This window comes from Mus caroli, chromosome 14 (genome assembly GCF_900094665.2).
Source record: "Mus caroli chromosome 14, CAROLI_EIJ_v1.1, whole genome shotgun sequence".
Taxonomy (NCBI): Eukaryota; Metazoa; Chordata; class Mammalia; order Rodentia; family Muridae; genus Mus; species Mus caroli.
In genome coordinates, this window is record NC_034583.1 from 19373205 (window position 1) to 19400616 (window position 27412).

At 46.2% G+C, this 27412-nt stretch overlaps 1 protein-coding gene across 2 annotated transcripts in view; it reads left to right on the forward strand.

The window, feature by feature from the left end:
• Positions 1-3049: 3049 nt before the first annotated feature.
• Il17rd (interleukin 17 receptor D) overlaps positions 3050-27412 on the forward strand; it is a 64364-nt gene continuing 40001 nt past the window's right edge. Inside the window, exon 1 of one of the 2 annotated variants that reach the window (XM_021182108.2) lies at positions 3050-3314. In XM_021182108.2, the coding sequence (XP_021037767.1) occupies positions 3189-3314 (126 nt within the window). In that variant the 5' untranslated portion in view covers positions 3050-3188. The remainder of the gene's footprint in view (positions 3315-27412) is intronic. The other variant, XM_029469278.1, reaches the window with a different exon arrangement.

Consider the following 27412-nt stretch of genomic DNA (forward strand, 5'->3'; position numbering starts at 1 on the left):
TTCTTAGCCCCTGCAAAAGGCAGCTCACAGAGGCCTGTAACCTCAGCTCCAGGGAAGTCTGAAACCTCTGACCTCCACTGGCACCTGAATTCACGGGCACATACATTCTCCACCTCGATATACACACACACATAACTTAAAAACAACTAATCGTAGGGGTGCTTAAGGGAATCTCAGAGGTTAAGAGCACTGGTTCTTCTTCCAGAGGACTCCGGTTCAGATCCCAGTGCATACACTGCAGCTTACAAACATCTGTAAATATGCTAGGTAGAAAATTCCAGAAAAAAAGGAATCATGTGTTTTAAAATCTGTCCTGAGTCCATTCATACAAAATAGCATGCCATCTTCCAGGGAGGTCTGAGAGACTTCCTGAGACATGATAATGAAATCTTACATGGGATTGGGGTGGTTTAGATCAAGATGTCCCCATAGTCTCAAGCATTTGAATATTTAGTCTCCAGTCCTTGTTTTGGCGGGCTTAGGAGGCGTGGCCTTGTTGAGGGCTTTCGTCACTGGCTTTGAGAATTTAAAGTCTGGTGCCATTGGGTGTTTATATTCTCTGCTTTGTACTTGCAGGTTCAGGAGGTAAGGGTTTGGCTTTCTCCTCCCGTGTTGCTCCTTAGCTCCAAAATTATGGACCCCAACCCTTTGGAACCATAAGCCCAAATAAACTGTGTTTTCTATACACTGCCTTGATCATGGTGTATTATAGCAATAAAAAGACTGTGTAGTGTAGCTGCCTGCCCTACTATACACAAAATAAATACATTTCTTTAAGTTTAAAAGGTCCTGGAAAGGGCTGGAGAGATGGCTCAGTGGCTAAGATCATAGATTGCTCTTCCAGAGGTCCTGAGTTCAATTCCCAGCAACCACATGGTAGCTCACAACCATCTGTAAGACATCTGATGCCCTCTTCTGGTGTGTCTGAACGCAGCGACAGTATACTCACATATATAAAGTAAATAAATCTTAAAAAAAAAAAAGGTCTTGGAGAAAATATGAACAACCTTTTGTTTTTAGCTAATAGTCATGGATAAGAACTGATATATTATTGGTAAGAAATGCACTGTTCTAATGTAGTATATTAATAACAGAAAAGTAGGAGCAGGTAATATGGAGACTCCCTGTACTATCTTCTTAATCTTTTTGTTTTTGCTTTTTGAAACAGGGTTTTTTTCTGTGTAGCCTTGACTGTCCTGGAACTTGCTCTGTAGACCAGGCTAGCCTCAAACTCACAGAGGTCCACCTGTCTCTCCTTCCTGAGTGCTGGGATTAAAGGAATGTGCCACAGCTGCCCAGCTTCTTCATCTTTCTACAAATCTAAATTTTTCTTCCAAAAGCCTACAACAGACTGCTGGCGCAAGCTTAAGCCTGTAATCCCCACATTCAGGAGGCAGAGGCAGAAGGAGAGAGAACTCAGGCTCACCTTGGGTTACATCGAAAGAGCCTGGGGAGGAGAGGAGTCTTAGGCTCAGGGTAGAGAGCTTGCCTAGCGTCCTGAGTCCTTACCACCACCACAAAGAAAACTAGTCTACTAACAACAATAAAAGCCTTGCAATAAATATGACCTTAAAGGACAGAGAGAGAGAGAGGCCTGAGAGTTTGGCTCAGGGGTAGAGCGGTTTGGTTGCCCTGCACACAGAGGGGCCTTAGTTTGATTCCCCAGTACTGAAAAAAAAATCTATTACTTAGTTTAGTTTTATTTAGAACTTTAGTAGGGTTTGAGTTTTTTCCTTATTTTTTTTTTTTAATGATTCTTGGATTCTAGTCATTAAAACCTGTGTTCAATTCGTAACAACCACATTATGGCTCACAACCATCTATAATGGAAATTCGATGCCCTCTTCTGGCCTGTAGGTGTTCATGCAGGTAGAATGCTCACATAAAACATAAAATAATAAAACAAAATTTAGAGAGAGAGATAAATGCGTGTGGGTGTTTTAATCACCGATTATAACAGTAACACTGGGCCTGGATTGACTAGTAAGTTATGGAGCACATCAAGGCAGGAGTGCATGTAGATTAAGGAGCCAATAACCTCATTCACCAAAAGCCAGGTCATCCATCCTGACAGTATCTCAGTCTGTGGCAGCTCTGAGCCTGGACAGCCTTTGCTAAGGGGACTTTGGATGCCTAGAGTTTAAAGGAGGGTGGGAGAAAAGCTCTGACTTGCAGATTCTTGCAAGGAGCAGTGTGCTTCTTGCATCTACCCAGAGAAAGCTCATCTGGAAGGCCAGTCTTCTGTGGACCTCATGACCCCACGATGAGGACAGGTGCCTACCCATTGTGGCAGTCTTAGGGTTTTCCATTGCTGTGAAGAGACACCATGGCCAAGGCAACTCTTTTTTTTTTTTCCAAGACAGTGTTTCTCTGTGTAGCCCTGGCTGTCCTGGAACTCACTCTGTAGACCAGGCTGGCCTCCAACTCAGAAATCCACCTGCCTCTGCCTTCTGAGTGCTGGGATTAAGGCGTGCACCACCACCGCCGGGCTTGACTCAATCTTTATCTTTTTTTTTTTTTTCCTGTCGATTTGTCCATCCAACAAGGCTATGTGACCTTATGAAAGTCAGTTTGTGGTTGTAGCCTTTATTGATTGCTTCCTACATGTCAACAGAACTCTCCCTGGATGAAGAGTCTTGTTTTTCATTTCGTTTTACTGGGAACCATTTCGTCCTGGGTCCCAGGAGTAAATGTAGAGACAGGATTTCCCTAGAGGCTTTATTATGACATTTCCTTGTCATTTCATTGGTAGGGTGCAAGAAGGAACTTGACATTTGAAAAGCAAGTACTTATTAAATTATTAATTTTAAAATTACTATTATTATATTCTTTGATTCGCCCCAAGTTTTTGCATGGAGAAGTCATTTGGACAAATCCTTTGGATTAAAAAAAAAAAAATCCCTTAGTGCTGAACCGCCTGCTGTGTCAATCTCCTGTGGAAGCCAGAGTCTCCCGGGCATTGGGGCGGGGCCAAGACAGAAAGGCCGGGCTACAGGATCAGGACCAGGACAGAAAACTGAGATTGAGGGCGGAACCTGGAGGAAAGAGGAGGGGCGAAGCCCGGCAGCGCATGCCCGGTGAGGGCTGCCAGCCTCGGCCGCCGCCGCCGCCGCCGCCCACTCGGGGCTACAGGCGAGCTACAGGCAGCAACCTAGTGGAGACCGGCCCAACTGGGCGAGCGTACGGCCATGGCCCCGTGGCTGCAGCTCTGCTCCTTCTTCTTCACTGTCAACGCCTGTCTCAACGGCTCGCAGCTGGCAGTGGCCGCGGGCGGCTCCGGCCGCGCGAGGGGCGCGGACACCTGTGGCTGGAGGGTAAGGCGAAGGCTTCTCCGGGTTCCAGGTTACCTGGGGGCGCGCCGCGCGCACAGGTGTTCGCGCGCAGGCGAGGGGACCGCGGGGATCGCTGGACGCCGGATCCGCGAGCAACGGGGTTCTCAGCTTTTCTAGCCGCTCATCCCGCGTCTGGATCCCCGGGCGCGCGTCTGCAGGTCCGGGCCGGGATGAAAGGGGCCGCCGACCCCTGGCTTTGTGTTGTTAATGAGGCGCGGCCGCTGGCTGGGGTCCGACTCCTGAGGGCGGGTGGCTGGGCGGAGAGGCGGGGGCCGTGCGCCCCACCCTTTGTTCCCGGCCCTCTGCCCGGGGGCTGCGCGTCCCGGATTGGGATCTTCCGGGCAGTGCGCAGGACGGGTGCACTTCGGAGCCGGTGTGGGGTTCGTGCCCTGAACCTCCAGTCCACAGCTCTGCGAGGGCTCAGGGCAGCCAGGGAAGGGGGTCTGGAGTGCTAGGGAAGGATGCCCCCCCCCTTTCTCGCAGTTGCTTTGTTTCTTTTAGGCATCGCCGTCACCCAACTTCTACCCAATCGCCGATTCTGAACTTTTTGAGAAATGCTGCTTCCATTTCAGCCTTTCGTCTAACTAATGGTACCCTACCCTACTCCCTACCTCCGCTTGAGTTGAGGATGTTTGTGTGGTCAAAGGGCAGCGAAAGTTTGCTCCGCCAGGTGTCCCAGACCTGAGACCATGGTGGCTTCCAGACTTTCTCTGGGAAAGCCTTCTTCCCAGAGCTGAGTGTTCTTTTGATACTGTCTAGATAGTGCGGTCCTTTGGTTTGCGGACTTTGAACCTCCCACAGAGACAAGGGTGCTGCGAGTCAGTCCACACACACCTTGAACCCTATTGTGAGAACACAGGCTTTGCACTCCAGCAACCAGGAGCTTGTTTTCCTCACCTAGAAAGAAGGAAGAGGGGGGTGGGTGGGCGTGTTGTTACTGATTTCCCCAGGGCGCAGGGGATACACTGGGGTAGTTTACTTAGACCGACGTTGACTTACATTTTTTGATGGAAAAGTCTGTTCGGTCTCAGAACAGACAAGACCCAGGACGCGACACCTCTTAGGGATACTTGGGCTCATTTGCTTCACTCTTAGAGGGAATCCCGGTTCAGAAAACCAGGTATGAGCCAGACAGCTATGGTTCTTTCACGTTTCGTGAACGCCGTTACTTCTTCCCGTTTAAGTAAAACCTCACCATTTCTTACTGTGTTCCATTGCAGTAAAACGTCACTGTTTTAACAGATTCCAGATTTCTTTACGGTGATCTCAACGTTGACCTATCAGTTTTTAGAAGAGTTCAGATCTGGACTGGTATCGGCTGTGGCTGTTGCTGCCTTCCTGTAATAGCCTAGAATACATGCCACTTGTAAAGTTATAACACTGGGTCTAAGTGGTCTCTGAAGGAGCCACAGCGGTGTTTGTGTTCGTTAGGAATGTATGCTGGATGTGACATGCCCCCTGCGGCCCCCCCTCCCCCATTGATGTGGTTCATCAGGGTTATTGACATTCCTGTCCTCTTGGGACTGTCTACAGCCCTTTCCTTGAGTCCTCATCCCCTTTCCTGGATGAGCCTGGGAGCTTCTGGGCCTTGTCCCGGATTCCAGGCACTTTCCCGCGGCCTGGCTCCTTCTGTAATTGCCTGCTTGGTACCCACCTGTGAGAGCAGGCCCAGCTTACCCACCTCCTTTCACACCCATCTTTTCTGACCCTCCCTCCCTCCCTCTCCCTCCCTCCCTCCGTGTTACTTAGCTTCTGATTGCTTTCACACTGCCAGGGTGTGCTTGATTCTCTTCTGCCTTGGGAGCTCTCTGCTTGGCTTCACATCCAGCTCACGGGATACCTCTTTAGGGAAACCCTCCCAGAATGCCATGCCCTGTGCCTTACACTCAGGTCCCTTACGCTGGTGCGCACCAGTTTCATGTGTTTTGTTTCCTTGGTGGCCACAAAGCCAAGAAGCCCAGTAAATCTTGGTGGAGGACATGTAGACTCTGTAATCTTTGTGTAAAATCCTATATTAAATGATTTGAGAAATCAAGAGAGCCGAGGCTAGTGCTGTAATCCCAGCTACTCAGTTGGCTGGGGCAGCAGGATCAACAGTTTTGGGCCTGCCTAGACTAAAGAATGAGTGTCAGGGCTAGCCTGGGCAACTTAGAGAGACTGTCTCAGAAAGAAAAGAACGTAAAACGAGTGTTGGGGGTGTGTGCTATAGCTCAGGAGTAGAACATGCATGAAGTCTGGGTTCAGTGGACAGCAGTGGAGCTCTCAGCACTGGGCTTCTGAGTGCTGTCTTATCTGCAATAGGCCTTAGCATAGCTGCAGCCCCTGAGAGCAGTGGTCCTGGCTACAGCCACCTTTAAATTGTGGGAAAATATCATCTCCTTGCCTTTTCTCTTTCTAGTGCCTTAACTCCAGCATGGCTTCTTGCAGGAAGCCCTCCCTGTCCCTGCCTCAATAATTAAGATGTCCTAGAAGTTGCTTTGTCTTGGGGTTCTGGTAGGTACTAGTGTCCAGAATCTTGGGTATTTGAGTCATTTCTGCCTCTCTAACCGGGTCTGGTAATCAGCCTATGGATGTTGGGTCTGTGTAAATATATATAAGAATAAGGGTCAAAAGCTGAGGCAGGAGGATAGCTGTGAGTTGAAAGAAGAAAAAGGGAAAAAAAGAAGCAAGCAAAGAAAACTCTAGGAGGGAGCATAGAACTGTAGCCCATCGATAGCGTGCTCCCCTAGCCCTAGCGTCCTGCATCCTCCAGGGTCTGCAGTCATTCCCCATTGCTTAGAGGGTAAGAAGATAAGAAATAAAGGGCTTGTAGCCGTTAGTACCAGCACTCAGACTGTAGAGGTAGAGCTGATCTCTGAGTTCAAGGTCAGCTTTCTCTACATATGGAGTTCTAGGCCAACCAAGGATAAGTGCATTCATACCCTACCTCAAACAAACAAGAGTGAGGGTAAATTATACACGACACGAACACAAGTGGGTATCCTGGGGTCTGAGTCTCTCTTAGAACTTTGAACCTTGAAGCCTGGAGGAGGGACAGGACCTGGATGCTGGAGAACAAATGAGTGAATGTCCCCTTTAATCTCCATGGGACATTTGGGTTTGAAACGCAGGCCACTGGAGGGCTGGATATTTTCCCAGGAGAGCTGCTCTCCGGGGCCAGGAGCCAGCCTGGTTTAAGTGGTCAGGTTTCACAGCCTCCCTATTACTTGTGGGGTAATTAAGGAACTGATACCATCTCGGACACAGCTCAGTGTTTTAGAAATGAGCTGTGGGCACACTTCCTCAACTACTTGAAGGGGAAAAAAAAGTCTCATGGTCTTTGCCAGGTAAAGTTGTGCTTTGAATGATAAATATTGTTTTTTCAAAGGAGTTACAATTTATGAAGGGGCTTCCAGAGGGGCTGGCCCGAACATTGAGAATGTGTGTTTTATTTCCTTGATTTATTGGATTAAGTGGTGCAGGTGTGCACTCCTCCGGAGGCCAGGGGATGTCAGGTGACCCGGTCCATTACTTTGTTTTATTCCCCTGACTCAAGGTCTCTCACTGAACCTGGGTCTAGGCTGGCAGCCAGCGAGTGCCTGTGATCCTCCTGTCTCTGCCTCCCACAATCACTCTTAGTGTAGTCATAGCTACACAAGCATGAGCAGCCAAGTTTGACTTTTTTTTTAATCTTTTGTTTTTGTTTTTTTGTTTTTTGTTTTTTTTTTTAAGATTCATTTATTTATTATATGTAAGTACACTGTAACTGTCTTCAGACACTCCAGAAGAGGGCATCAGATTTCATTAAGGATGGTTGTGAGCCATCATGTGGTTGCTGGGATTTGAACTCGGGACCTTTGGAAGAGCAGTCAGTGCTCTTAACCACTGAGCCATCTCACCAGCCCCAAGTTTGACTTTTTATAAGGTGGTGGGGATCGGAGCTCCAGTCTTCTTGCCTGCCCAGCAAGGGCTTGTACCCTTTAAATCCTCTTTCTAGCCCCAACTCTTACTTTTGGATGGCAAATTTGTTCTATCTGTGATGGGTAACTTTGTGATTTAATATGTCAATCCCTTGTGCCGAGAGGTTCCCAAACTTCTCCCACTGTTTTGCTAAGAAGGAATTCCAAAGCCAGGCATGTTGTCCATACCCCTAAACACTTGGGAGGCAGAGCAGGAAGATCAAGAGTTCAAGGCCAGCTTGGAGACTATATTGTGAGTTCTGGGCTAACATGAATGATTACATAATGACCATCCTATCTTGAAAAGCAAGCAGGCAAGTGAACAAACCAACCAAAACACTAAAAAATCCATCTTCACAAATTTCTGTTTAGTAGTTTTTCCTGTGAGCTGTTCTTGTCTCCTACCCTAGGTGGGGTACGTATTTCCTGGTCTATTGTGTCTGAACTACCATTTCTAAACATCTTCCCCCAAAAGAGTGTCTCCAGCCATTTGGAAACTATGCTGGCACTGTCTTTACAGTGAACTACAAGTTTCCCATTTAAGGCAAGTACTTCATCTCCAAAGGTAGAGAAGAACAGGGTGGTATTGGGGTGTGTGTGGGGGGGTTGAGGGTTCCAGCTGGTTAAAATTTAGGTCCCTGATAAAAGTCCAATCCAAGAATTCTCCCTGGCTGAGAGCCCAGGCATGTTTATTGGATTCCGAGTTGGATGCGTTTTCATTCACTTGCAGCTCATGGCTCCTACGCTTCATATCAGGTCTGCTCGGTCTGTGGTGGACCGCATCGCAGATGCTCTGGTGTCCCTTACAGAATTCTCGGTTAAAAATGATTTTAGTTTTGGGTTGACATATTTCTTTTAGAGCTGTTTGTTTTGATGATAAGTTCCATGCTTTCTTCCAGCCTGTTTTGCTAGTTGATTAGGAGGAGTCTGCCTGGCCTTGTTTTCTTCTGCTCTCTCCATCCCTCATCCATCCAACCCTGCAGCCCAAGTACCTGGACCATTGTGTTAATTACCAGCTCAGCGATTCAGCCAGCAAGTGCTGTTTGGAGCATTGCTTCTTTCCAAAGGTGGTTTCTCAAAGACATATCCAGAAGTGTTGGTAGCAGAATTGCCTTAGCAACCTGTTGTTAATGGGACCTGACTGAGAGGATGGTGGAGCCCAGGAGTTGGCATGGGTATAAGGTCCTGTCCTGGGTATGATGATTCTGGTGCTGTCTCAATGGCCAGACATTGCTGTAGTGACAGGTGTCTGAAGTTAGAAGAGAAAGGGAAACTGCTTTCCTAAGTATTTAAAACCAGTCGAGTTGGCTTTAAATTATTTCACTGGACACACAGCGACTTTGTCAGACACTACTGGTAGTGAGGCTGTTTGGAGAGTCCGGAGTTGTGTGTCTGGGGAGCTAGGTAGGCAGGGCATCCTGACTCTAGGGTGGGGCCCCCTGGTCTAAGGCTAGAGAGGAGCCTGGGAGAGAAGAGCACATGACACTGGGTTCCTCTCCAAACAGCTGGGCTTGTCTGGAAAACTGTCTGAGGAGGGATAGGATCCAGCTCTGTCCCGGCAGGCAGCTCAGACCTGACAGACAGCCTCCCGACAAAGGAAGAAGGCTCATGCCTTCTTCAGCCTTTTTTAAGTTGAGTATTTTTCATGCTTCATTTGGCTTAAAATGTGTTGGGTGTTTTTTTGCTTTCAAGCCCCCATTCCCTCATCTGTCCCTGAACTTTTCACTCACTGTGCCCCAGCAACCCCCCCCCCCCCGTGCCCCCCACACCCAGCAGATGTCTGCTGCTGTTGGGGGCCACTCCATCAACAATTTTATTGTCCTCTTTCATTCCCGACGGCCTCTTGTGCCTGCCGGTGATGGATGGCTTTTTGGGCTTCTGGAAGCTGGGGCCCCCACCTGCCATTTGTAAGAGTGTGGGTTGGGGTTGTGGGGGGTGGGGGGGCAGCTAAGGTACACACAGCAGCTCCCCGGACTATATATACTCTGTACAGACTTCTCTCCTGCTGCCCCGGCATCTGCACTTTGGCCATTCTTCCTTCCCCAGATCTGGAATGTCACGGCTTTCAGCAAGTCTGGAGCTATCTCTGCTTCCAAGGGGGGCCAGACTTTGCCCAGCCAGTGGGAGGCAAGCACTGTCCTCTAGGGCAGTGTTTATCTTTGGCTGGCAGGAAGTTCTGAATGGTCCTGACACAGGATTAGGTGACTGATGGTCCTACAGCACATTGTCTCTTCTGGGCCCAGGCCTTTGAAGCTCCTCCTGGTGGGAAGTGAAGAGACTATTTGCTCTGTTAAAATGCCTTGGTATTTCCTCTGTTTAACCACAGGCCACTTCCCCTCTGCTACTCAGAGCCCAGCAGGGGCCACCAGCTGATTGAAAAGACACAAGCCTTGGATGGATACAACGGAAACTAGCCTTACTGCTGATTGTGGCTAGGGCAAGTCGAGGAATCTACCAGGTAGTTCCTTGTCCTTCTCAAAATTTAGCCAGTAGATATAATTCATACTTAAAGTCTCGAATGCGTAAGTGAGCCCTTTTTAAATGAGGGAAACTCAAATTAGAAATTAAATTTGAAGTGTGTTTTATCTCTGTATGGCTAGTTTATGCAGGTCAATCAACAGACTTGATCAGTTTTTAAATTTATTTATTTTTATTTTATGTTATGTTTTTATTGGTGTGTTGCCTACATGTGTGTCTGTGTGAGGGTGTCTGAGCCTCTGGAGTTACCTGCAGTTGTGAGCTGCCATGTGGGTGCTGAGGATTGAACCCAGGTAGGTCTGGAAGAGCAGCCAGTGCTCTTAACCACTGAGCCATCTCTCAAGCTTTCAGCAGGTTTTCTTTCTTTTTTTTTTTTTTTTGTGGTTTTTCCAGACAGGGTTTCTCTGTGTAGCTCTGGCTGTCCTGGAACTCACTTTGTAGACCAGGCTGGCCTCGAACTCAGAAATCCGCCTGCCTCTGCCTCCCNCACTTTGTAGACCAGGCTGGCCTCGAACTCAGAAATCCGCCTGCCTCTGCCTCCCGAGTGCTGGGATTAAAGGCGTGCGCCACCACGCCCGGCTTCAGCAGGTTTTCTTAATTGTGCTTAAGAAGGGCACAGTGTCTCGTCACTTGGCCACTGTGTGTACTTGGGTCTCCCATGTGCAGAAATCCACTGGAGAAGTTTGCAGTGTGACTGATAACCTTGAACATCTCTAGGGAAACACTCTAGTTCTTTTTCAAGCATTATCTTGAAGAAGGTTTAATTAATAACACAAGTCAGCAAAATAAAAATGGCACAACTTAAAATTGTAATAAAGAGAGAAAATCAAAACTTGGGCTGGATCCTGCTTTTGTGAAGGGTTTGAAAACTAACTAGTCACTCTCTAGCAGAGACTACTGTTTCAACATTGACCACTCCATTGTTCAAATATCTATTTAAAAAGGGCTTCCCTTTCTTTGGTTCCTTGTTTGGAAATGTTGGGGGAAGGTGGATATAGCTAATTAAGGCAACAACATTTAAAAGGGGGGGACTTAATAGGTACCATCTGTCCTTAACAAATCACAGAGTGGATGGCAAAATGAAGATGTGATGTGAACACACATGAAACTCTTCTGAAACAGAGGTTGGCCTATAAGTTTTCTGGTTTAACAGTGTAAATGAAAACGACCTCAGCTGAGCATGTTTACAGAGCATTTCCTTTAGAGTGAGCCCAACGCTGAATGCCATAGGCGGGCACAGCTTTACAGGAGTGATTATTTGTTGGAAGTTTAGTACAGTAGGACTGGGTTGTGCTTTTCACCATTTTCAATCTGATTAAAGAGACGTTAGCACGAGGCTTTGCCTTAGAATGATTTACACCGCAGTTACTAGAAAAGTCATAAACTGCTGAAGTGTCAGCTTTGAAAGGGGAATGGAAATTGATATCATTAATTAAAATGTTTAAGCGAATATTTACATGTCCCACTAAGCAAACACATCTTCTCATGAACCTTTTGGAAACCAGGAATGATTCAGCTTTAAATACAACTCCCAGCTAAAAAGAAATGACAGAGGGTAGCGTGGTTCAGTGGTAGAGGCCTTGCTTGCTTTCACACACACTTTATATTCTTAAAACCTAAAAAGAGTTTTTCCAAGAGTTCTGTTTTGCCAATTTTGTAGATTTTCCTCTGTGTCGAATAGTAGTAACCCTTTACAGAACTCTGGCTGTGGCCCAGATTTCTTCTCTGAGCTGGAGTGGGAGGGTTGAGAGAAGGAGTGGGGGAGGGGGAACATTCTTTAAGTGGAAAGGTGCATTTTCTTAAGATGGGCCATGTGGGTTGTTTTGTTTGTTTGTTTTCTGAGACAGGGTTTCTCTGTGTAGCCCTGGCTGTCCTGGAACTCATGCTGTATACCAGGCTGGCCCCGAACTCAGAAATCCGCCTACCTCTGCCTCCCAAGTGCTGGGATTAAAGGTGTGCGCCACCATCGCCAGGCGGCCTATATGGTTTAAAAACTTTGCTCCTGGGATTTTATTCCATCCAGGTGATTTCAGGTTTCTGTTCCCCCAACCCCACCTTTGCAGGCAGTACAATGAAGACCAAATGTAGGAGCCGTCAGCCTGTATTCCCTGCTGTGTGACAGTTTGTGGCCTCCTTATAGGGTACACACATTTGCTGTGGGTGGGGCTCTGACATTCTCCTGGTTAGAATTTATTTTACCTGCTCAGTATCCTAAACTCTAAAAGAAGATGTGTTTGGAGGCAAGAGTTCTTTCTCCTCCTCCTCCCTCCTCTTCTTCTGGTTTGTTTATTTGTTTTTGATTTTATAGGCAGAGAAAGAAAACCTAAAAACCCCCAGTGTTACTATGTTGTATCACAGTGCCAGAATCTGTCTTGTGGCAGGGATGGTTTCTGAGCCCACAGCACTGAGCCTCTGCTCCTTCTGCGCCATCCTGCATACTTTACAGAAACAGGTCTGCTGCTCCTCAGGCTGTGGTGACCCCTGCAAAGCAGTTCAATAGCAAAACAGTGGTTGAGGCCCTGCCTGCAGGCCACCTTGGAAACAACTCCTGCGTCTTGTTCTGCCTCAGTTTCCCCAGCTTTAGAGGAGGCCCGTCTGTCTCCATGCAGTTTCTCTGGATGTAGATTTTTCCTGTGCTCACGAAGCCTGCATTTGATGAACCTTGTCTCTACCCTCCAAATTAGTGAGAATGCAGCCAAGCTATGTTTGCAGCCTATGCTAGCCTGTAACTCACTAAGTAGCCTAGGATGTCTCAAAGTTCAAGCCTTCAGCCTTCTTAGTTCTGATAATACAGGTATATGCCACCAAGCCAGGACTTGAGTAGGGGGTGCTGATAGAGGAGAGCCACATCTTGTGGTGCCTGATGTTTTCGAGAAAGGAGTGTTGGGTTTATTACTCATTCCCCAGAAAAATGTAAATTATTACTGCTGAGCACCACCTAAATATTCTGGTTTGGTTTTTTTTTTTTTTTTGAACCTTAGTAGTGGCTCTTACTCCTGAGAACGTTCTTCATAAAAAAGGTACAGATCTCATTTTGTCATGATAGTCCCCCTCTTGTGAATGTGGCTCATTTTTCTGAGGTCACATGATGGCCCAGGAAAATCAGAGGTGTTCCTTGCCTTTCGGGGCCAGGGGGGAGCTTTGCTGGCCAGCTGTGGTAATGAGTTTTTGTGAGCTTTGATTTTCATGCCTCACTTCCCTGTGGGAGGAACTAGAGATTTCTGATCTTACCTCTGCTCATATTCAGATCCAGCCAAGCAATCAGTGACTTCCCAGGCTTTTTTGTGGGAGACTGTGGGAAAAGTCCTGGTTGGCTGGCTATGAATTAATGAAATCCTTAGAAGGCTTCGCTAAAGATCGCTCCTGTGGTTTGGGAAAAAGAAAAAGAAAAAGAGAGAAAGAAAAAAAAGGCATTGCCTTTTAATTTGAGAAAGAGGTCATGGAGTTTTACCAAAATTAAGAAAGAAGAAAGAAAACCCAACATCTGGCTGTGCTAGCCAAAGACTGCTTCATGGCTGCGGGTTCCCAGTGTGCATTTCCCTGTGGGGCTCACTGCCCAGGCCCCTCCTTGCTGCCCTAGATGCTCAGCCTTGCATTGTTCACCTTTTGGGTTTTGAAGTCATTGAGAAACAAGAATTCCACTCCCCACCGCTTTTCACTTGAGTGCATTTCCGGTCCGTCCCCCTAGCTGTCTTCTTTTTCTTAGTCCTTGGTTTTTAAGTGCCTGGTTTTCCAAGTTGGCCAGGTCTAGTGTAATCCTTGGCTTTTATCCTACTTAAAAAGGCTAGGATAGATGATGCCGCGAGTTTGGGCAGGAGGGGGGAAGCCGGATGGATGTTGAAGAGCTCTAAAACATCTTTAAAATTAGTAGGAATTCTGATAAGAGGGCTATAAATTGCTGGAGACACCTAGGAAAGGGCAGAGGATTTGCAAGTGACCTATGACTTTTAAAAGCAGAAAGGTTTAAAAGCTGACACCTGTAAGCCTAGAAGTAGAGCCTTAGGCTGGAGGATGGAAAGTTCAAGGCCAGCCTGAGCTACACCCAGCCTGAACCACACAGAGGAGTATTGACAAAACCAATGCAAAAAGCAAATAAAAGCAGAAACAATATCTTAACTGTGTGTTATGTACATACCCTAGCTAAGTGACTGATAAGCCAGTTTGTGTTATTTAAAAACATACAAGTATTCATTTGGTGTTGTCTGTATTCACATTAAATTCGCCTCTTTTTCTTTTCTTTTTTCTTTTACTATTTTTTCTTTTGCTTTTTTTTCAAGACAGTACTGTAGCCCTGGCTGTCCTGGAACTCACTCTGTAGACCAGGCAGGCCTTGTGAACTAAAGGTGCCGTCACCTTTAGTTAAATTGTTTTTCTTTTTAATATTAGTATTGTGATGATAACTGTAAGCATCTGCAACCAGCCACCTGTATGTTGGGGTTGGGGTGGGGTTTCTTTTGTGTTCTTTCTCCACTGTTTAGTATTCTGAAATCAACTCTGGGTAGGTGGGCAGAGTAGGAAAGGAGGGAGTGCTTATGTCATTGGGCCTTGGTCCCTCATTGGCTTGGGCTGTTTTTTCACCTTTAGTGTAAAAAGGTCCCTTCTGGTCCCATGTTCAAGGCCCTGAGCCGACTTTCCAGCCTTCGATTGTAGATAGCAGCTGTTAATAGATATGGGAGTTTTCTCAAGCATAAGCAAACATTTATTTGTTTGTAAATTAGAATGGTTACAGTTAGAGGTCTTTCTAGCAGTTAGCATTATCTTTATTTAATATGTAGTGTTTTCCATTAGGGCTTCTCTTTGACTTTATTGAAGGTCTAAAGGAAGTTGAGGGTGTCCTGGGTTCTCCTGTAACAAACCCTTTCCTGTGCTCTCTGGAAAGTAGCCGCACTTCTTCGAATGCATTAGGCCTCTCCCAGTCACGGGGGCTTGTTGCAAATGGTGGTAGATGTTGCCTTTGGTGACTGGGAACAGCAAGTGTTGAATACCTCGATTTGGCTCCAGCAAGTTCACGGCTGAGTGCTTCTTCACACCAAAATCCAGCCATTTCTTTGTGCTAAGAAGACACTGAACTCTGTTTCCAGCAAGCCTGGTCCACTCAAAACACATCCTCAGAGTCACTTTCCAGCCTTTTGGAGTGCCCTGACTGCCTTTGCCTGAGTTCTTAGAGTCTCCTTCACACCGTTCCTTTAGTGTAACTTGTATTACTATCTCCTACCTAATTACATGGCTTTTCTTGCTGGTGTTTGTCCCTCACAGACTTAAGGCCAAGACCTGTAAAGTTAATATTGGTAATTTTTCAAAGTAAGTTAAAATGTCAAAAAGCGACAAGTTTTTATTCTTACAGGGTTCCAGGGAAACGGCAGACAAAACCTCCATCTATTATTCATAAGTCCAGGGGGACTGTGAGGGCGCAGGGAGGCCTATGTGCCTGGCGTTTGTTCAGCTCCAAAGACTGGGCCTCCTCCCCTGCTGGCCATGAAATGTCATGTGGTGCTGTAATAGTGGGACATTCAGTATCCGGAGAATGGACCTCAGAGGTCCAACTTTGCTTTTCACTTCCCTTTTCTGGCACCAAGTCTGCGGTCTTCTCAGTGGCCTGACAGTGAAAGGCCAGAAAGCAGCGGCTATTGGGATGCTGACAAGGATGGAGTACAAGCGCGGTCCTGTGGGCCGCCCGGGACCCCTATGCTGGAATGTACAGCAACACAAAAGCCTTGTGAGGGGCACTCAGGAGGGGCAGCAGCTTAGCTTGCCTTTGGTGGGCCTAGTTTGTTCTGATCCCAGGAAAGACTTCCTGTTTCCATGGTTACACCACCTCAGGTTTGGTTTGGTAGGTCCTGAGTGCAGTGTGCTTTGATTTCAGAATTAACTGTTTCTGTGCAGAGGGAGGCATTGAGGTCAGAGAGCAGGGGCCATGCAACTGCCCAAGGTTCCCTGTTTTCTCTAGCTGAAGAAAGCTCAGGCGACGTTTGCTACAAGATGAGAGTTTGATTCATATCAGTGGGTTTTGATTGGGAGCGGCTGGGAGGGATTTCTGGAGAGACTTCTGGTGGTGGCAGCCTGGTGGTGGTGGCCCTGAGTGGGTAGCAGGCCCTTTCTGCAGCCCTGCAGCCCAGCAGCCCAGCCCGGAGGAGAGCTATCTAGCAGTGAGCTGCAGCATCTTAATGTTGGAGTTTTCCAATGCTTTTCAGCTCACTTTCTGCTTCACAGAGCCCGGTGGCTTCATAAATCTGCACACGGGACAGTTTGCCCCCAGACTCTCCCAGACATGTGATTAAGCTCTCGGGGTGCTCCTTGAAGATAGACTCTGAATGCAACTGCTATTGTGCATGCAAAAGACTTTTTCTTTTTCATGCCATAATTTGATCAAAGCAGTCTAACCTGCACCTCTGTTTTTGTAGCTCACGAATGGTCTGTGGATAACATTACATTTTTTCAGCATGAAACCCAACACTTCAAATCCCTAAAGCAGTCTCAAATTTATGGTTAATAAAAGCATTTATTGTACTGGATGTCATCTGTTATATCACTCTGGGGCTAGAAACTGGCAAGCACTGGACAGGAAATATTTTCATTTCAAATCGCTTCAATCTTATGGTCTAGGGGCAAAAGTGTCTGATTTCAGGAAAGCCACAGTGAATAGCATGGTAATGAATGCATTTTTAGCTGATTAAGCAGGCGTTCTCCCCTTGCAAACAGTCTTCCCTCTTTGGCTTGGTGGGGCTAAATAAACATGGGATATTAAATGATAGTATTTTTCCCCCTATCGACTAATGTCTTCACTTTGATCATCTTAAGATTTTAGCATTTTCCAGGAATCCTGAGCGGGGCAGTAACAAACCCAGAGAGAGAAGCTGCTGTATTGAGGCCTTCTTGTTACTGCATCTGCCTGACTTGAGCCTTTCTTTCTTCCTCTCCTCATCCCTCCCCTCCTCACCTCATTTCTTCCCCTTTTCTCACTTCCTTTCTTTTGAGGTAGTCACCCTATGGAGGCCAGGCCTGGTCTACAAAGTAAGTTTCAGGTCAGCCAGGGCTACACAGAGAAAAACCCTGTCTCGAAAAACCAACCATCCCCCCAAAAACAAAGATGGAAATTGGTACCTTGCCCTTGGGATCAAGAAGTTAGGAGGAAACTATGTTTCCATTATTGTTGTTTTAAAGGAAGTCTGAAGTTTCATTGTAATCTGAGGCCTGATCAGCTACATCCTACATGTGAACAGCAGGGGTGAGGAGAATTCTCAGCAGAGGAAATCTGTGGGATGTTGTATTTTAAGTCTCTATACCGTGGTGGGGCTGTCCTATGCCTTTGAACGCGTCCACCATTGTCACCTTCAGCCTGAGGTGATTCCTTGTTTTCCAGATGAGAATTCTCTTGAAAAGAGAAAGCTTCAGGAAGGGATTAAGATGGCACCAGGGAGGTGTAACTTGGAAGGCCTCTTCTCCCCCCCCCCCATCAAAGCTGCACCCCACACCCCAACCAGTTGCACTTGCCCTGTTCTCCAAGCATCCTAATGATGTGGGACTTGAGCCACATTCAACAATGTACCTGGTGGGGAGAAGGGGAAAGACCAGAGGGCACTTTGCAGATCATTAAACTTAGATGAGGCACTTACCGCAGAGGTTCCCAGCCTGGCAGAGTACCAGAATCACCCGAGGAAAATTCTCAGACCCCAGTGGGGTTGATTCCCAGCCTTACCATAGACACTGCTTAAGTGAGATTTCCCAGACAAGAAGTCAGAATCATCTTTAATCCCTTATCTTATCTTATCTATCATATCTGTCTATGTATCAATCTACCTATCTAATCTACTGATTGATTGATTTTTTTTTTTTTTTTTTTTCCTGTGTAACAGCCCTGGCTGTCCTGGAACTCATTTTGTAGACCAGGCTGGCCTCAAACTCACAAAGATCCACCTGCCTTTGCCTCCAGAGTGCTGGAATTAAAGATGCACACCACCACACCTGGCTGGAGGCAGAGTTTTACAACAAGCTGTCCGGTCATTGGTTAGCAGGCTTTTGTGGGGACAGAAGGAGAGCTTTACTGTAATGGTATGCAGGGAATGGTGGGGTTGTTTCCATGCAGTTGTGGTGGAGAAAAGGCCAGTGTTTATGGATATTTTTGACGCAAGGGAATTTAATTTTACTGACTGCAAAATTTTTGTAATATCTTCATTAAACTGAGGTATCTACCTAAGGTATCAGTTGAGATGGCAAATTGTGCCTAGTACTAGCCCTGAGACAATTTAAATACACCCACAGAGGCAGGTGTGGACAACTGAGAAATTTTTGTGCCACGGTAATGTCTAGTAGAACTTTTGGTGGTGCTAGACACAGTTTTTCTTGTGCTGTCCCATTTTGGAAGCCACAAACTACTCACTTGTAGCTATTGCGCGCCCGAAATAGGATTAGCACATTAGAGGCTTTGGGTTTTTAATTTTACTTAAATTTCAAGCTGGGTATGGTGGCACACACCTGTGATGCCAGCACTTGGTGTGTCTGGGGGTGGGTGGTTTAGGAAGATTGGGAGGCAATGTCAGTTTGACTTATATAGTTGGAGCCTAGACTGGACTATATGAATCAGTTTTTGAAAATAAGAATCTTACAAAGTAAGAAAACAGGGCTGGAGAGATGGCTTAGCAGTTAAGAGCACTGGCTGCTTGCTCTTCCAGAGGTCCCGAGTTCAATTCCTAGCAACCACATGGTGGCTCACAACCATCTGCAATGAGATCTGATGCCATCTTCTGGTGTGTCTGAAAACAGCTACAGTGTACATATATAAATGAAATAATTAAAACTTTAAAAACAAAGTAAGAAGACAGTTAAACATTAAATAGCTGTAAGTGGCTAGAAACCACAGGGTTCCTGTTTTCCCATGGCTGAAGCTGTCGGACTGGGTAGCAGGCATTGTGATAGTGCAGATCTGCGGCTGGGAGCTGGGATGCACACTGATCCCAAGCGTTATTTGATGCTTAAGTCATCTCACGTACAGGGCAAAACAAGAACCTAGAAGGACTTGTCAGCTGGGGTTGGTAAGGACTGAGAAGAGGGTGTCTTGGAATCAGGATGGACCCAGGACCTGCCCAGGCAGGGAAGAGAGTCCTGCCAGCTGAAGAAATATGCTTTTTCTTCCTCCACCATGTTTGGTCCAGGTCGTCCTCCAATTTTTAACCTCCTTCATTTTAAAAGGTGTGGGGATAAGGGCTGGTGAGATGGCTCAGTTGGTAAAGGCTCTCGACAACAACTTTGATGACATGAGTTCGGTCTCTGGGATATCTATGGTGAAAGGACAGAGCCCCCTGCCATATATTGAGAAATGTTCCCGATGATCCCAGACGTTTGAGCTTTTGGTCTACTGTTTGTGGCCCTGCTTGGGGGGAGGTTTGGGTAGCACAGCCTTGCTGAGGGAACTGTGCTGCTGAATGCAGTCTTTGAGATTTAGAAGCCTCATTCTGTAGCATAGCATAGCATAGCATCCCCTTCCTGTCTCTGCTGCATGCTTGGGTGTGAGGATGTGAGCTCTCAGCTTCTTGCTTCTGCTGGCTGCCTTCCACTTGCTGCCATGATGGACTGTCTGGGATTAAAGGCGTGCTCCACCACGCCCAGCTCAAGGGTCTTTCTATGGTGAGGTGTAGCCGTGTATGTGTGTGTGTGTGTGTGTGTGTGTGTGTGTGGCATGAGCTAGCCTGCCCTGTGTTTACCTCAGAGATGAGAATGTAAAGAACTTCCTTGGTGCTGAGCAGTGGTGGGGCACTCCTTTAATCCCAGCACTCGGGAGGCAGAGGCAGGTGGATTTCTGAGTTTGAGGCCAGCCTGGTCTACAAAGTGAGTTCCAGGACAGCCAGGGCTACACAGAGAAACCTGTCTCGAGGGGGGAAGAAAAAAGAACTTTTATGGTTACAGAGTTTCCCTTTTTTGGGAGCACCATTGGCACTGATGATCATTACAATTCTTTGTTTCTTTAATGGCACCTTATTTCTTGTTGGAGATTTTCACCTCCTTTTCAATACCCTGGGATTTTTAAAAAGGCTTCTATTCTATAATTTTTCATTTTGACTTATGTATGTGATGTACATGTTTGAGTGTGAGTACATGTGAGTCCTGAGACACAATGTGGAGGTCAAAGAGTAAATGACAAGAATCAGTCCTCTCTCAACTGTGGGTCCCAGGAATGAAGCTCACTCAAGTCATCAGGCATGACAAGCGCCATCATGCCTGCCCGAGAGGACTGCTCATTGATTTCCTTCTGAGTGTGGCACCTTTAAAGTTAAAAATGGATGAGATGAATTTTCGGGAAGATGCTTAAGTGAATACATAAGAGCTCTTTCTTCTTCTTCTTCTTCTTCTTCTTCTTCTTCTTCTTCTTCTGCTGCTGCTGCTGCTGCTGCTGCTGCTGCTGCTGCTGCTGCTGCTGCTGCTGCTAGAGTTTCTCTGTGCAGTCTGGCTGTCATGGAACTCATTCTGTAGACCAGGCTGGCCTTGAACTTATGAGTGTTGGGATTAAAGGCTGGCATTAAGAGCTTTAAAATAACATTATCAGCGAAGCATGGTGACCTATTGCTCTATCTCAGTTCTCATTAGGCAGACTGGAGGATGATTACAAATTCCAGGCCAGGTAGAAACCTTGTTTGAAAAGACTGAAGGAAGAAAGGAAGGAAGGAAATACAGACCTTTAAGATGAAAGGAAGGAAGGAAAGATAGATCCTAACCAGCCAAGGAAATAAAACTCCAAAATAAAAATAACAAAAACAAAACAAAACAAAAAAGTCATCCTGACTTAACAGCAAGTTACAAAGATCTTTGAATCTAAAGTATTATGGTGGGGATCCTTCTTGGGTCACTAAGTCGGCCCATTTCATCTTTTAATGTTGACACCGTTAGTGATGGGTAAGACAGTTCAGTTGTCTGACCCACGAGCTTTAGGACCCAGTCAGCCATGGGCATTGCCCCTCTGCCTCCCCGACCCCTTAAACTCTGAATCACACCCAGTGTTGACAGCCCAGGAGGCCTGGCTCTTTCTATCCGCAGCTTTCAGGTTGGAGGGATTTGGGGTATTGTGGAAGGTGATGGAGGGGCAGCAGAAAGGCAGCTGTAGATAAGAACTGACTAGCTAATCTGCAATGGTGAGCGCAGAACCGAATAATGGTCTGGTTTGTTTGTTTTTCCCTCCCTATTTACACCAAGCGTCTTAATGGGAAAGAAATGATTCAGAGTAGTTTGTGCTCACGCGTGCTCGAGCACACACACACACACACACACACACACACACACACACAGAGCTTCCTACTTGCTATAAACCATGAATCCTCAGAACCCCAGTGTGAACTGGGCCGAGCATAGCAGTTTTGGTGAAGGGAGTGGAAAGGCTTACCAGCGGAGCTCCCACATAATCACCTACAGTTCCTCCATCTTTACTCTTATTTCGTGATGTCTTGTGTGTTTTCGTTCCCACTATCTATCCATGTAAATACATAAGCATGTATCTCTTTAAGAAGTGTGGGAGCCCACTGTATTGTTTCCATGGGACCCTTGGGAGTATCCCTGCTTAGGAAAAGAGAAATACTGAGAGAATCTTGCAACAGTAACTCCTCTCCTTCACAAAACGTCCCAGGCTAAAGTTCCCAGTGAGCAGGTCTGGACTCTAGCACACAGAAGGGTGACACCGAGGGAGGGCACCAGGCACAGAGAGAAGAGGAACGTGGAAGTATTTTTGAATAAGATGAAGTGAAAGCTTGCAGGGATAAATAGACTGTCAAGTGGACAGATCCAGAGGGCTCTGTGACATGGGCCACTGGAGGAAGTCCCGTGGTACCTGGTAGTAGAGGTCACCTATTTGGAAATGTTCAGAAGGCCAGCCTTACCTGATAACAGCCTGGAGCTCGAAGGCACCAACAGGGCTGGCTGGATGAAGAGCCTTGTCTCCAGGAGGCTGCCAGGAGGCTAAGAGGGAAGGAAAAGTTGCAGGCAGTCATCCTGGGAAGCTTTGAGGCTGGTTTTCACCCAGGCCACTTCTGCAGAGAGCTTTGCCTCTGGGTGAGAACATCTGGAGTTGTCTTCCTATCTGTGAGAGCTGAAGAGAGGTGATGGCAGGCACTGTTTCCAGCTTCTGTACCTCCCACTCCAGGACATGTGGGACCAGGAGGCTTGAGGTAGCCCTGTGTTCTGGTTTGGGAATGTGAAGCTTCACGTTCATACACACACACACACACACACACACACACACACACACTGTCTTCTTTCAGGTAAAAACAACCTTTTCTTCCATTTGAATTATCTTAGCCTTGGGTATATGGCCAGGACTGGGTCAGTGCTGGATACCTTTGAGACTGTGTGGGATTTGTGTTCTCAGCAAACAGAAGAGTATCTGGATGCTGCCTGCATAGATCTATGTGAAGCTGGCTTCCTGCTGCCTGCCTACTTTGGGGAAGGACTTGAGATGGTCCACCCTGGAGATGGCGTCCATCTGAGCCTTGGGAAGCAGGAGGACGGTACCTCCGGCACTGCCTTCTGATCCACGTCAACCTTTTTGCCCCGGTTCCTGATGGGGATGACTAAGATAGAGTGTAGATAAATAAATACCTTCTGGTAGTGCGCCAGTTCTAAGCCTGGCCCAATAAAACACTTCAGAAAGGATTCCTCCCCTGTGCCTTCTTCCTAAGGTGGGCGGAAGGAAGCAAGCGGTGGCTGACAGGGAGTTAAACAAACTTGAAGGTAGGTCACATTTTTGACATACCATTTCCCTCTGCTGACCTAGCAGCTGCACTGCAGTATGAAAGGGGCTTAGCTGTTGCTATAAACTTGGGTTTGTGATAATGTAAACTATTATTAAGATTATCTTTTTATTCATAATTTATGTCTGACGCTCTGTCTGCCTTATTTATGTTCTGTTTAAAACACTCATCTACCTTGGGTACCCAAAGCCCGCCTCACCCCCTTTGAAATGAAGGGAAGCTTTAGAAAAGACTATTTATATCTCTCTGGTTAAAAAGGGCTCTGGGAAAGAAAGCATTAAAGTGAGGAAGCTCCAGCACCCAGTGACGTCCCCACATCAAAGATGGGATGCAGTCTTGACAGGGCATTTCAGTGTATTCCACAGGCTGTGGCTCTTGGGATTTTTTTTTTTTTTTTTTTTTTTTTTTTTCCCTCTGTTTTTCCTGTCCCCCCCCCCCCCCCCCCCCCCCCCCCCCCCCACGCGCTGCTATCATCTGGTAGAAACATTTACCATTAAGGGCATTATGGAAGGAAGTGAGACACCACTCGAACCCTAGCTGGCACTGTGCTGGTCTGGCCTGGCTCCCTCCCCTGCACCCAGACAAGAGGAATGCCGGTGCGTTCTGCCTCAGGTACTCCTGCCTCATTTGTGAGCTGAGAGCTGGTTAGTGCTCGAGCCAAGAAAATCTAATAACTATTTCAGTTTTTAATAAAACGTTTCTCCCACCCTTTGTTTTCCCCTCTGCTCCACCAGAGGAGGAGAACAGACTGAAATTTTAAGCACATCTGGACACTGTTTTTGTAAAACTTACCCTGAATTCCCAGAAGGAATGTGTTGGTTCCCAGTTTTTGAAGCAAAAAAAAACAATGCCTTTGTTTGTAAGTCTTGCGCTTGTACACTCTGATGTAGTAGGGAAAGAAGCAGCCATGATTTGAGAACCCTTATGCCCAAACACTGCCCATAGGACACCTTGGAGGCACAGGAAAGGCTACGAATGGCCTTTGCCGTCCCCCCCCCCAAGTTCATAGTGAGGAGCGAGAGTTCCCTTTTGCGGGTGACTTTATCTAATTCTGTGGCTGTTGGAGTTAAGGCCATGGTGCAGGGCACTTACATAGAGACTTGGCGCTCCCTCCCACGAAGTCCCCACTATGAACACTGTAGATAGTCGTGTAAGACTGTTCCAGAACGGAGAGCCAGAAGGCTTGCACTGAGAGATGGAGTCCAGTTTCCCTTTCCCAGGGCGTGTTTGTGTTCTTAGCTGAAGCTTCTAGAAGCTTTCCATTGTTAAGAAAGAGCTAAGAAAGGGGTTGATTAGGGTGCATACTGGGAGAATTATAAAACTGCTAAAGATGAGCCAGAACGCTGCTGTTTTAGGGACATAACTCTGGTCAAACTGGCCATTGCAGACTTTTTAAAATGCCCTTAAAAATTATGTTTTGGAAGTTGTACCTACCAGCATTATCACAGTAGTGTGGTTAGGAGGGGCATAGCATTTTACTGATAATAAACCATAAAGAAAATTGTTTTAAAACAACTCTTTGGTATACATATAATTTACCATTTATTAAGGATGAAAGCAATTTGCATGCTAAAGAGATTGATGCACTTTTAAAATTAAACATAAAATTTAAATCTCAGATTCTGGGGGTGTAGTTCATTAAGTAGAGTACTTGTGTAGTATACACAGAGTCCTAGGTTATCCCAGGAGTAAAACATTATAGGTCTTTGTTTTCAATAATTAAACCTTTAAAAAAATAACCAACCAACCAAACTAACAAGATCAAGAGCAGTGAAAACATTGCTATTTGGGATATACAGTAAGTAGTCTGCAGTCCGAGCCAGTGGTCTCCGGTGTTTACTCCATGCATGTGGCTGATGGAGTGGGAAGTGAAGAGCCTGTGTTGTATGTTCACAGCCAAGGCTGTGCTGAGGTCTCTGCTGCAGCACTGGGTGCTGGAAACACCAGGGTTTAGTTGACCCCAAGTTTCTTTGTGGCTGTCTCCCGCTCAGGTGGGCTAGTCAGAAAGCAGATCACCATTTCTGTGATGCTACTGTCTCAGCTCTCAGAGGTTAAGAAGTTTAAGGAGCTGGGTGTCACCATACATGCCCTTAAATTCATTAATTCCAGTGCTTGAGAGGCAGAGGCAGGCAGGTCTCTGAGTTCCAGGCCAGCCAGGATTCCGTTGTGAAACCATGTCTCAAAACAAGAAACAAAACAACAACAAAAGCTTAAGAAGCTGGGTGATTAAAAAACTTTTAAATGGTTTATCAGTATAATTACTTATTTGATCAGCTTTTATATAACCATGAAAGTCATTAAAATACCCATCTTGACATTATTTTATCTACAGCCCATTCTTTATTTTAATTCGGTTTTCTTCTTTCTATGCTCTATGAGTAGTCCCAGTAACATCAATCTCTGTTTTAGGCCTCCCATTTTTATACCTTTTATGTATTGGCCACTCTGTCCTTAAGGGTTTGTGGCAGGACTTTTTGCCTTCTAATAGTACACTTAATAAACATTTAATATAATATTTTAATAATATTATTACTATATTGTCTTTTTAAAAGATTTATTTATTTATTTAATATATGTGAGTACACTGTAGCTGTATAGATGGTTGTGAGCCTTAATGTGGTAGTTGGGAATTGAATTTTTAGGTCCTCTGCTTGTTCCAGTAGGCTCTGCTCGCTTTGGTTGGTCAACTCTGCTCCCTCAGCCCCTGCTTGTTCCAGCTCAAAGATTTATTTATTATTATACACAAGTACACAATAGCTGACTTCAGACACACCAGAAGAGGGTGTCATATTCATATCTCATTATGGGTGGTTATGGGCCACCATGTGGTTGCTGGAATTTGAACTCAGCACCTTCAAAAGAGCAGTCAGTGCTCTTGCCCACTGAGTCATCTTACCAGCCCCACATTGTTTTCATTCTTATAGTTGTTTTTGCTTTGTTTTTTTTTTTGTTTGTTTGTTTTTTGTTTTTTTTTGTTTTTTTCGAGACAGGGTTTCTCTGTGTTGCCTTGGCTGTCCTGGAACTCACTCTGTAGACCAGGCTGGCCTCGAACTCAGAAATCCGCCTGCCTCTGCCTCCCGAGTGCTGGGATTAAAGGCGTGCGCCACCACGCCCGGCTTTTGCTTTGTTTTTATGAAAGATTTCCAATAACCTTCTTTAAAAAAAGACCCATGGAGATGACTCAGTCTATGGGAGGGTACCTGCCGTACAAGTAGATGCATTCACATCACCCATATAGAAAAGCTGCTTGGGGGTCCAAAGTGTCTATATTCTTGTGGGTGTGGGACATTGTCTTAGTTAGGGTTTTACTGCTGTGAACAGACACCATGACCAAGGCAAGTCTTATAAAAAACATTTAATTGGGGCTGGCTTACAGGTTCAGAGGTTTAGTCCATTATCATCAAGGTGGGAGCATGGCAGCATCCAGGTTGTCATGGTGCAGGCAGAGCTGAGAGTTCTACATATTCGTGCAAAGGATGCTAGTGGAAGACTGACTTCCAGGCAAGTAGGGTGAGGATCTTATGCCCACACCCACAGTGACACACCCATTCCAACCAGGTCACACCTATTCTAACAAGGCCACACCTCCAGATGGTGCCACTCCCTGGTCCAAGGATATACAAACCATTACAGACATGGATCCCCAGAGCTCACTAGCCAGCCAGTATGACCAACAAGTGGGTGCTGTGTTCATTGAGAGACCTGGTCTCCAAAGAAGTGATAAAAGAGACAAGGTGTGCACCTCTCACCTATGCACGCCTGCATGCCCCACACTATAACCGGACATTCATTCTAGAAAGTGCAACATCAAGCAGTTGTTGCTTTGTTTTCCAGAGTGAATAGTACATCCGAGGCAGGAGTTGCACTGATACTTACGTTCACGTCTGCTACAGAAGCATAGCATACTTCAAGCTCTTGAGCACCTGGCTGATGGATGCTGGTGGCTTTGCTGAAGTCTTTTGCAAGGTTGAGCTGCCTTCACTGAATTTACACGGGATAAAGGTTGGAAGTGCAGGGCATATTTTCCCTCCATGCCCAGGCTACACGTCTTTGTTTTCTGTCCCCAGCTTGCTCTGTAGAATTAACCTACCGTGCTGTTTTTCTCTTGCTTCCCCTGACCCTCTGGGAAGAGTCAGTGTTGGGTTTCCAGAAGCCATAATGTGATTACTCTGACGGAAGGGAGACCTTGTCAGTCCGCTTCCTGGATTTGACAGTTTCCCTTTTAATTTTACTCAGTTCTGTTACTCACATGAGACCAGTCACCTAATCATAAAATCCCTTAAATTTATGTAATTTTAAAGAAACATATAGGATAAATTATAGTAATTTGGTTACCCTTCAGAGCGGTACTCAGGACACCACACCAGAAGACCGCCTGCTCAGAATCTACTGTGCTGTGCATGACTGGTGATTTGTCTGTCTGCTTTGCGTGGACACATTGTTTCTTTAGATCAGGAAAGGGGTTAGCTTTGCTACTTCTTAGTAATGATGCCCTCCTTTCCTTGGAAGTATTGGTGAAACTGGGACTTAAAGAATTTGGTCCAGTAGTGCTAATAACTCTTACCTTTATAGGTTCTTTTTGTTACTTCTCTAATTGAAGTCTTGAAGAGAAGGAGGAGGAGAGGAAGGGGGAGGGGGAGGAGGAGGGGGGGAGGAGGAGGAGGAGGAGGAAGAGGAGGAATAGCAGACAAGAGGCTGCCCATCCCCACCTCCTGCTCCCAAAGGCCTGACTCTCCGATGCATCTGGGGATTTTCCCTTCAGCATCCCTTGGAAGGCACTGGCTTTGTGTTCCGAAAGCAAGGCTGCTTATCTGACAGTGTGGCCTCACCTTGACTCAGCTCCCATTCTTACTTTTGAAATGACTTTAGCTGGAAACTTGGACTTAAAAAAATGTTTTTTTTTTTTTTTTTTTTTTAAAAAGTGACTTTTCTCTAA